Source organism: Nasonia vitripennis, chromosome 5 (assembly GCF_009193385.2).
Source record: "Nasonia vitripennis strain AsymCx chromosome 5, Nvit_psr_1.1, whole genome shotgun sequence".
Lineage (NCBI taxonomy): Eukaryota > Metazoa > Arthropoda > Insecta > Hymenoptera > Pteromalidae > Nasonia > Nasonia vitripennis.
In genome coordinates this window covers 1411101-1421722 of record NC_045761.1, presented here as the reverse complement: position 1 = coordinate 1421722, position 10622 = coordinate 1411101, and the positions used below count along the sequence as shown (strand labels likewise).

The following is a 10622-nucleotide window of genomic DNA, read 5'->3' as shown; positions in this document are numbered from 1 at the left end:
GTGATGCATCGATTGATCCTGTTTACTCATTGTCTTCGTTTTGTACAACACACAGTTGATACACAATGCGTATTTTTACTTGGCGCCGTTATTTTTAATCTATAGACGCTATATTTGGAAAACATAAGCGTGAATTATAAATAATTCGCAATGGGAATTCTTAAAACTGTGTTTTTCAACATTTGTTCGAACTCAAGGCGCCTTCAACGTGGATGACTACAATATATTCAAATGAACGGGTGCATTAATAATTCAGCGGAATGCATTAAAACGTTACGAAATGGCACAAAAGAAGAAAGAAATAAAGTAAGAAAAAGCCTAATGAAATGTCTTTCAAAATTCTGCATAAGATGAGGTACAGAAGCAAAAAAGGCGGCCGCTTAAAAAACAATCAACGGAACCTCGCCATTCAAATTCCAACGGCAAAATTCAGTCCCATCGCAGCAGCCGCGAGCAACGTCCAGTAATTTCAAAAAATCCAAGGCCCCACGCGAAAGCCCTCGGTCCCGATTGGCCCATTCCAATCCTTCCTCCAAGGCTATCCCTCGCCATTGGCCGAGAGTCTGACTCGTGGGCTATCGGCACGTGCGCACCGGCCCAAAAAAGGCGAATCCGGAGCAGCGGTAGGTGCTGCCATCTGGGCCCCCGCCAAAGCTCGCGAGAGAGAATCTATTATACCGTGTAGTATACTCCGCGCTGCGGAAATCCGTTAACGACCGTTTTTGCAGCGCAGCTATACCTGCGCGTCCCGTGCTCCGTTCGATCTTACGTCCGCGGGATGCGACAGTACTAACACACAAAAGGGCGACAGGACGAAGGGAGAAAGTTGAGTGAAGCGAAGAGTGCGATCGCTACCTGCGCGCTGCCTGCAAATATTTCTCCGCCGCGTTATTCGTATACTTACACACAAAAGTGCGTGAGTGTGTGCGAGTTCGGAGTCGACGCTGTGCGTGTTGCCTGCACACGTAATATATATATATATATATACATACACGTGCAGAGTTGCGCGGGCCGCAGTCTGTATACTGCACCTCCTATAGCATTATCATTATTATCTGTAGGTGTGCGCGCGCGGAGTGTCTGCGCGAGCAGCCGTAGAACCAGCGGCAGTAGCGCAAAGATGGCAACTGTTCCTCGAGTGCAACCGAAAGCCGATCAACGGAAGCTTCGGTGCATCTTCCCTGTCGCCGTCTGACAGCGCGATGCTGGATCACTAAAGCGCGTCTGTTGTTGTTGTTGTTGTCGCCAACGGCTCGGCTCGGAGTCTCCAGCACACAGTGTGCGAGACGGCAGGACAGATCGCATCAGTCGCGCGCGCGCGCGCACGCGGATAATGACGTACTCGTCGAGGATATAGGACACAAGCTGGTGTGCGTGAGCAGAATCGGGCTTTTTCCGGGCACGAACGACCTATCAACGCTGCTGTTGCCTTTTTCCACCCGCTGATTCTACACTGGTTCTCTGTGAGTAAGCGGGGGTGTATACTATCATTGATTGCCTGGCGCCTGTCTGACTTGACTTTGTTATTCTTCTCTACTCGCGTGCGCGTATATACTGGGTCGACTGCAGGTATTTTTAGAATCTTCGGGGGCTAGAAGAGGGGATTCCAGTGGCAAGTTGCTCCGGTGATATTTCCTCGACTATTGCATTGGAATTTTCGGGGGGGTTGAGACTGGAAAATGGAGAAATCGCTGGTCTGTTTGAGTTTTGGTGCAAGTGGGCAAAAGGTAAACAGAGTGTTTGGCATTCTTGGATTCAAACTTTTTTTTTTATCTCTGCAGTACCGATAAGCTACATTCCTGTCTGTGCTGTGTTGTGAGTTGAGTGAGAGCCTGTTATGGAAATGTGACACTTTGGAGCAAAATATTTATCATTCGCCTTTTAAGTTTACTTGAGCCTACCGTTTAATTCTAGATATTACAATACTTTGTACATTTTTCAGGTTCTTTAAATTTTATGAAATGTTTTGGGAAAGTGAAAGTTCATCTAACGACGGCACAATGGAGGACTGGAATAAGATCTTGATTGGTCCTGCTGAGATTATAAAAGGTGCTTTATTGATGGATTATAATTTTGCATTGGTGTAAACTTTGATAGATCTCTGGGGTTTAACTGTCCTACTCATTTATTTACAGACCGACTCTACTTTGTCACTGTGACATCCCCACACAAGGCCAAAAATACAGCAAACACTCATTATTTTAGTATTGACAATGAGCTGATCTACGAAAACTTTTATGCGGATTTTGGACCACTCAATCTCGCAATGGTCTATCGTTACTGTCAAAAAGTTGACAAGAAACTAAAGGCTGTGTCTTTATGTAAAAAAAGAATTGTTCATTACACAACAATGGATAATGAAAAGCGAGTGAATGCAGCTTTTCTCATTGCTTGTTATGCGGTAAATAGATTTCATATTAGCATATTTCAGTCTTGATCCATCCATGTTTCAAGAAATATAACTGTAGTTATTTTATCCTTTAGATAATATACCTAAAACGTACTGCTGAAGAAGCCTACAAATGTCTAACTGCTAGTCCAAACTGTCCAACTTTTCAAATGTTCCGTGATGCTTCAATGGGAGAACCTTGCTATCAAATATCACTGCAAGATTGTCTAAGTGCAATCTACAAATGCCACCAGCTTGGCTTTTTTGACTTTCATGACTTTAATCTCAAAGAATATGAACACTTTGAACGTGTTGAAAATGGTGATTTGAATTGGATCCTTCCAGGAAAATTTATTGCCTTTTGTGGGCCACACTCGAATAACCAATTTGAATTTGGTAGGTTTACAAATATGTACTGGCTCACTGATGAATGAAAACTTCGTGATTTTGTCCAGTTAATACCAACTTCTTTATCTACAGGTTACATGCTGCATGCTCCAGAATCGTATTTTAAGTATTTCAGACGACATAATGTAACTACTATTGTAAGGCTCAACAAAAAACGCTACGATGCTGCGAGCTTTGTAGAGGCAGGCTTTGATCATAAAGATTTATTTTTTGTCGACGGCTCGCCACCGACACTATCGATAGTACGACAGTTCTTAAAAATTTCTGAAAAGACTAACGGAGCCGTTGCCGTCCATTGCAAGGCTGGACTCGGAAGGACTGGTACTTTGATAGCTTGTTATATAATGAAACATTATCACTTATCGGCGTTAGAAGCTATCGCTTGGATACGAATTTGCAGACCTGGATCTGTGATTGGACATCAGCAACAATGGCTGGAAGAGTAAGCATACTTATCTTATAACGGTCAAATAATTACAAGATCAAATCTAAAAAATTGTTCGGTCCCGTTAACAGAAAAGAAGAATACCTACATTCTTTAATCAGTGAACCTCTGTGTTCGGAAAACGGTAACCCAGTGCACAAATATGGAATTTACTCAAAAGCAGCTACTGGGCTTGATACATCCTTGGCTGGACCAAGGAATTCTCGTCCTCTGCAGGACAACGTATCAGGCATTATGCACAGAGTGGACGGAATTAGACTTGAAGATAATAATATTCCGACGACTCCAAAAACCCCTGTGAGATTGTCAATTTTAACTCAAGGTGATAAACTGAATCAAATCAAAGCTAGGAGAACTCTGTCTCCTAACTCCCACACTGGTGGAAATTCTACAACCTCTGTACCTGTAGTGCAGTAAGTATCTTGACTATTGTTTTTAAAAATTGTTTATTTTTGTATGATGACGAAGAGCACGATGCATGTAAATGACTAAGGAAAAACATACCAGGAATAAAGTAAATAAATTGCGACTGTAAAATTTTTCAGTCCATACTTGGGACCCTTACTGCAGAGCAGAAGTCAAAAAGGTATTGGCTCCCTTATTGCAGCCAAAGATAAGGACGGCACAAAGCGCGTCATAACTCGTTCAGCCTCCACGAATATCATCAAAAGGTTTGCTATAGTTTACTTATATAATATAACCTAAGCACTAACAGTACTAACGATTACGGACAGTTTTTTTTGCAAAAAAAAAAACTTAATTGTGTGTAAGTAGCAAAACTGTCCAGGTAAAATAGAAGCTAAAGAAAAAAACGGTTCCCTTAGTCTTTAAAATCTATTCACACTCTGACTTTTTTAACTGTATCACTGTTGTCTGTTTGTTGAACTTTTCTATAAGTCTCTTGGTGTAACGTCTGCTATTGTGTCTCACAGTCCTGGTGGAAGCGTGTCTCACTAAAATGAAAGTTATGTCTCTCCCCTCTATCTTCTCTTCTTTTCCGTCTGCGTGTTTGTAGAAACAGCAGCGAGCCGACTTCCTGTCGGCGTCGCATTCCCAAACCAACCTTTGTTCTGGCCCGCAACTCCAACCACCACCACCACCACCACCACGACAACAACAATACAAGCACGACCACCACAACCCACCTCGATCTCGACAATACAACCACCGCCACCACCACCATCACAACTACAACAAGTACAACCACCGGTACAGCGTCAGCTCCGATTTTATCCGCTTCCAAGCCGTCGCTAACGCGAGCCAGCTGCACGACTCTACCGGCGACGAGTAGCCGGCTCACCTCGACCTCCTCCTCGTCGGCGTCTCGCAGTAGGCTGCACTCGCAACTCTGGTATCTCAGGCAGTAAGTCTCGTCGCCAATCGCATGCCGCAGTCGAGTGTAATTTCTCTTATTTTGTATTTTTTTTTTCCACCGACTTTGTGTGCCTTGGAAGCGCGACCCAGTGTACTCTAATTTTTTTCATTCTTCCATAACGAATTTTGTGTACAACGTGCCCTTATAGCTCTATGCACTTCTGCGCCCCCTTTTCCGTGGCTTTATTCTCGTATGAGAAAAAAAGTAATAATAATAATAATTAGCGATACTACAATCTCTTGCAATTTTTTATAAGCAGTTTTGCAAAGTTGCAGAAAGCGCATTCTTCTCGTATTGCTATGTAGGCTCGACATAATGCGTCGGTGCCTTATTACAATCGTTCTTTTATCTCTAAGGGAATGACGAGAAATCATGGATCATGTATAATTTGCTTGAACTGTTCTTAGTATGCTTATTTGACTATAACGTAGTATCCCAAGATTACAGAACCTTTATCTTGGCATTCCTTTGAAAGCTTACCAGATATTCTCAAAGATGCGAAGCGCTAGAAGTCAATTTGCAATTTATACACGTTGTAATAGCGAAATTTAGAACAAAATTACATCGGTAGTCAATGTAAATTTCCAACAGCTTTCAAGATGCAATGCATGTCACGGAAAAGTGAGGCTTGGAGCCAATTCTTGTAATCGTACTACTTAGCGATACCTACAAAATAGGTAGCTCGTCTAAATGTGATGATCTGGTGCCTATTTATCCGTAACACTCTTAGATGTTTGTAAAACACTTGATAATTGAATGTTCGAATTTCCGTCCAGATGGGAAGGTTTGTGTGAAAGCCCGTGCAATTATTTTAAAATTTATGAAGATAACTCGGGTCCGCATGACCCAGTCGTAATTACGAGATCACCAGGGTATTCGCATAGACGTTCCCACCGAATTCCGAAAAAATCAAGAAAACCGTCCATACTAGTTCGATGTCTTCCAATTAACAGCAAAACACTTTTCCGAACGTTCCAAACCACTCTCTTTTGTGTCTTACGAAAAAAAAAAACCTCTTCTCTCTTGATAATTACATGTCACATATATGTGCGCACAGCACGTGCAACCTAACGTCGCGACAAATTAAGCGCAAAAAAATCCACTCTCTAAACACTAACCCGAGAGACAAAAGCGTAAACTCCAGCAGCCCAACAACTTGTAGAAAGAGCGCCGCCCTGGAGAGCGACAGATCTACGACCGCGACTCATCAGCTGCGCGCCAAGTCCAAACCCTCGCACAATGCGGCCGAGGCTTCTTCCTCCGAGCTGAACAGGCTCGAGGAGCAGCAACAAACCGAAGCCGCTCCTACGGAGAGCAACAGTGCGCCGGCGAAGCCGCTGACAAGAAGCAGCCTCAGGAGCACGAGTCGCGCTGGCTCGCGACCTAGTGCAGCTGCGGATAACAATAACTTGACCGGGACGCGAGCTTCGACACAGCCGACGGCCACGACGAGGTCAGCCGCTACAGCCGAGCGGATCACCCGACACCACTCGCTCAGGCAGTAAGTCTGGTCTTGCTGCACGCGCGCGTGTATAGTGCATATTATGCCTGTAATACCCCTCGCTCGGAGCTGTGTACTTTTTGTTGTTGTTAATATTCGAGCGTATACCGCTGGTTCGAGTTTCGATGAATTTTGCTGATTTTTATGCTAGAGTGGTTTGATGATGCAGTTTGTCGAGGCTGTGTGTACGTTGTTTTTTTCTTTCTGATCCCCGATCGGAGTACGTTCTTTTATTCATCAGGAGATTACTCGCATCAGTGCGCAATTCCTCGATCGGGGATTTTTCCCGCCATTTATTTTGTCTGTAATACCCCAAGTTTATCGGCTGACCCCTTATTTTTGCTTATTTTTAATAGGAGTTACCTTATATGCCTTCTTTTTCAGAACACACATTTGCGTATTCTGTTGTTCATTGATTTACTACTTTGTTTTGGTGTAGATAGTCTAACGCATGAGTTACCATAAAGAATGATACGCGAATTATGCGTCCACTATGTGGGTCACAAGATTTATACAATTTTGCTGACATGTTTCTATTATAACATTAATGTATTTAATGTAAAAAAAATTAAGATTTTTGCAGCACCGATATGCTTTTCTTAAAAACACCACAGTTATTTTTGGGCCTAGAATATATAGTATAACCGTTTAACAAAGTATTATTAAATATAATATATATATATATATATATTTTTTTTAATAACATCAAAATATGTTGTAAAGCTAGAATTTTGCTTAGAATTACTCAAGCGATTGATTTCATTGCACGGGATTAAATTTGTGTTGCCGAAGAGTTTATACAGTTAAAATACTATTATAGCGCATGTATTATCGTTTCATCCCCCATCTTAATTGTTATGTTACCATCTTTCCATAGTAGACTAGATGTGTTTCCTGGTACCGTGTACTCATTAGTCTATAAGCGTAGCTATATTAACTCTTATATTTCACTAACAGTCATACATGCAAGCATTCAATGTCAGCGTTGAGTAAACGAGCAACCTTTATAATAATTTCGATAAAAGCATCGCATAATAACTCAACGCCGATATCTTGGAATGTTTGATCGTCACGCATGAAAATATTCATTTCAGTATAAGCGCACGAGTACAGCGCTTGTCTTTACGTTGAACGTGTATTGAGGTCATCAAACAAAATTTTAAAATACTCGGTTATTAATCCAACAATTGATTTAAGCACACACGATGACGTACACCATCAACCAAAAGGCAAGCGAGACTGAACAAAAATCACCCCTCATCAATCATTCACAGGCCTTATATTAAAAATGAAAAAAAAAAATAAAAAAAAAATACAAGTGTGTCTAACCAGAACAGTCAAACGATACCGACCCTCTGTTTGTTCTTTTCTCTAACTTTTGCAGTGCGCGCACGTCAAAAAGTTACAAAAAAGCAATTATCAGATGACTAACCGATATTCTCAGTGGCACCGGGACGCCGGAGGCCGTCGGTGGCGGCCCCGCTGTCGCAGCCCGTGTCTCCCAGCAGCGGCGCCGCTCCCACCGCGTCAATCCCATCATCCAGTAGGGCCGCTCTCACCTCTCTGTCTATCGTCGTCCGTCCGATTTCGTCATCGACGCACCAATACTACTCGATTGCACACTTCGATTCACCATCGGCCGTTGATGCACGACCAAGACCTGCTACGGGGACGGGACCGTTCACGAGGATTACCATGCGAAGAGGGCTCTCGTATACGCGTAGATAGACAGCACCTCGCACATGCACGCATCCGTGGATCAAAATGATGATGATGATGATGATGATGATGATGATGATGATGATGATGCGGAGGATGGAATTGAGATTGAGGCTTTTGCTGGGCGGTTTCGTTTTAACGTAATCTCTTTCTTTCATTTTTCGAGTTTATGATCTTCTGTGCGTTCTGTCAAAGTTATAGATAAAGTCTTTTTTTCTTGATTTATATTTCCGTTTATCGAAAATCAAGTTTGATTTCAATAATTTATGATTATTCTTAAAGTTTCTTGCATCTGAAGTAATTTATACAAAAGTTAGTTGTCCGTTCTTTTTCCAAGGCGAACCGTTCAAAGAGCCACTCGATCGAATTCCTTCGTTAAATAAGTATAACACTCGCTAAAAATGAAACAACGAAAAGACCCGAAAACGGTACTAACGGTGATCGGGGAAGTTCCACTCCAATGTTTTAACACTTCAATGTTCTAAAGGGTGGGTAGAGATTTCTTAAAGTATACCTATATATATATACATCAATGAGCGAGGTCTTTGACGGACAGTGTTTCAGTGGCACAAAGTCTTTTGATAAACGCCGATGATGCTGTTGCTGTCGAGCATTGATACTATCATACAATCGTGGCTTTTTCGATATCCGAGAGAAAATTGTGTACAATTGCGTTGAATCGATGTATTTATTTTTTCTGATTATGGTATCCCAATGCAATAAAGACCGTCCAAGGAAAAGTATATTTTGTCCGATTTTTCCGTTTAATCGTGCTAGTGTGTTTTGCCAATCTGTATATTTGTGTTGTAGAAACGCATAATTGAATCACTGATACATATACGTTATATGTATGCGGTAGTGAAAAGCAATTAGTGATGAAATTTATAAGAGTAAAGGTAAAATTTTGTCCCGATACAAATGATTTAGCGATTATTTATTTATTATTATGCACCGTTGTTTATTATAGATAATTAATATATTATGTATTATTTCGCCGTGTATAATTGTGGGACAAAAAATTATATATAAGTGATTAGCATACGTATAATTGTACATAATTTTATTTTTCGGAAGCATCGAAATATAATTTTAGAAGTTTGTGCGTTTGTGTGCATTCTTCTCCAGAATTTGTAATTTTCAACAATCCGTACGTAAAGTGCCAATCGTACGCGCGCAAGCGTACGCAAAATTGGAGTGTGATTGTCTACCTTGCTTCGCTCAAGCTGTACAACCTCACACTCGTTCGAGAATCACCTGTTTTGCACTAGTTTCGAGAACTACTACTATATATTTAGCGTTTACAGAAGCTATTATATCAACAAATAAAATACGTTCACTTTTAGTTGCAGTTATTAAAATCTATGAAGATATATTGTATTTCGTAGAAAGACGAAAAACGGATTTATAATTCAGACATTTTTAATTTGAAGAATGTTGATAAATATAACTATTTATGTTTTATAGTATATCATAAGTTAGTTGTTAACTGTTTTGCACATTTTCTTAGAATAAACGCATTGTAAAAATGTCTGAATGAAATTCCACAAAAATTCTCCAATTATTATTGCATCCGCTGCTTATAGTGAAAATTGTTTGGAAGTACATATATCAAAAACGCACAGACGCGATCTAATAGGAAGATGTATACGGGTTTCTTTAAAATGAAAGAGCTGATTCAAACATCTTCTACTGATATTCAAAATTGTACGTGCTATTTAATCTAATGGCCTAAGAATTTTTCAGTATACATGTTTTTGAATCGTTTTACTGAAGACTGCACTGAACGATTTCTGTAGCTCTTGCTTAAATTTGAGTATTGACTGAAACACAGACGTTTAAACCTTAATGTCAAGCTTGTAAGATAACTTTTGAAACTTCAAAATCTTATAGCAGGTAACGCAAAAGTTGTCAGAGTTAGATTTCGTAAAATTTGTCACTGTAACTTACATTTTCTTTTTTTTTTCAAATAACAAATGTTGATATCAAATTAGTTATTAATAAGAGCTAACGTTATCAAGCAATTAAGAGTGATATCGTTACTCTTTTTACTCACATTTGCTATGTTATTCCATCGAAAAAAATGTATATTTATGATGTACAAGATATGTATCTACTCCTAGTGATCTTTTTGAGAATGAATGACAATCTTGGAATTTGTATATGTAATTTTATAGACTAATTTTACGAATACTTACTATTTGTTTTTATAAACAAAGGTTAGACATCATCAAATATCCTTTTTGCGATACAAGTGTTGATCAAATGAAATAAATCAAATAAAATTTATAATTATAGTACTATAAAATTATTATATGAAGAAAAGAGAAAGAGAGTAGAGGTTTGTTTCATACAAAACTGAATCATGTTATATTTAATTTTGTAAACATACTGAGCATTTACAAAGCGAGAATTTCATATTAAATATTATGTCTAAAATTAGAATAAAAGCGCATATATACATATATTATATATATATACTTTAATACGCATAAAATATCTAGTTTTTTTTTTAAAGATATAATACGTAATACTTGTTAGACTCTGTACACTCATCATTTTGTTTTAAATATGCGATAAATGTCGGTCTTCCTGGCATGATAAGTAAAATGTATGTACATAAGTAAAAAAATGTGTAGAAGGTTTATGTACGCAAGTCCTCTTTTATAAGTATATGTATTGAAATGTTGGTATTTTTTCTGTAAGTAACTGTGGACACATGCATAGATGGGCTTTGCAAAATTAAAGCTTTGAAATGATATTTTGTGTATTGATTTGAGTATCCCCC

At 39.5% G+C, this 10622-nt stretch overlaps 1 protein-coding gene across 6 annotated transcripts; it reads left to right on the top strand.

The window, feature by feature from the left end:
- Positions 1-655: 655 nt before the first annotated feature.
- LOC100122437 (dual specificity protein phosphatase CDC14C) lies at positions 656-10595 on the top strand. Of its 6 annotated transcripts, none has more exons than XM_031932382.1 (11): positions 670-912; positions 1062-1463; positions 1943-2049; positions 2136-2401; positions 2485-2785; positions 2870-3239; positions 3314-3655; positions 3788-3913; positions 4258-4605; positions 5780-6118; positions 7563-10595. In XM_031932382.1, exons 3-11 carry the CDS (start codon positions 1962-1964, stop codon positions 7663-7665), a joined length of 2283 nt encoding a protein of 760 aa, XP_031788242.1. In that variant the 5' UTR covers positions 670-912; positions 1062-1463; positions 1943-1961; the 3' UTR covers positions 7666-10595. The 6 variants fall into 6 exon arrangements, with proteins under 6 accessions (XP_031788244.1, XP_031788245.1, XP_031788246.1 ...); XM_031932381.1 differs by having other exon boundaries at positions 670-965; XM_031932384.2 differs by having other exon boundaries at positions 656-1463; positions 7503-10595.
- Positions 10596-10622: the final 27 nt, after the last annotated feature.

Bases quoted from the DNA above. Each gene is read 5' to 3' on its own strand.
- LOC100122437 (XM_031932382.1), top strand. From the start codon at position 1,962: ATGTTTTGGGAAAGTGAAAGTTCATCTAACGACGGCACAATGGAGGAC. The intron at 2,050-2,135 runs GTGCTTTATTGA...ATTTATTTACAG, and splicing joins TCCTGCTGAGATTATAAAAG to ACCGACTCTACTTTGTCACT. The intron at 3,656-3,787 runs GTAAGTATCTTG...AAAATTTTTCAG, and splicing joins ACCTCTGTACCTGTAGTGCA to TCCATACTTGGGACCCTTAC.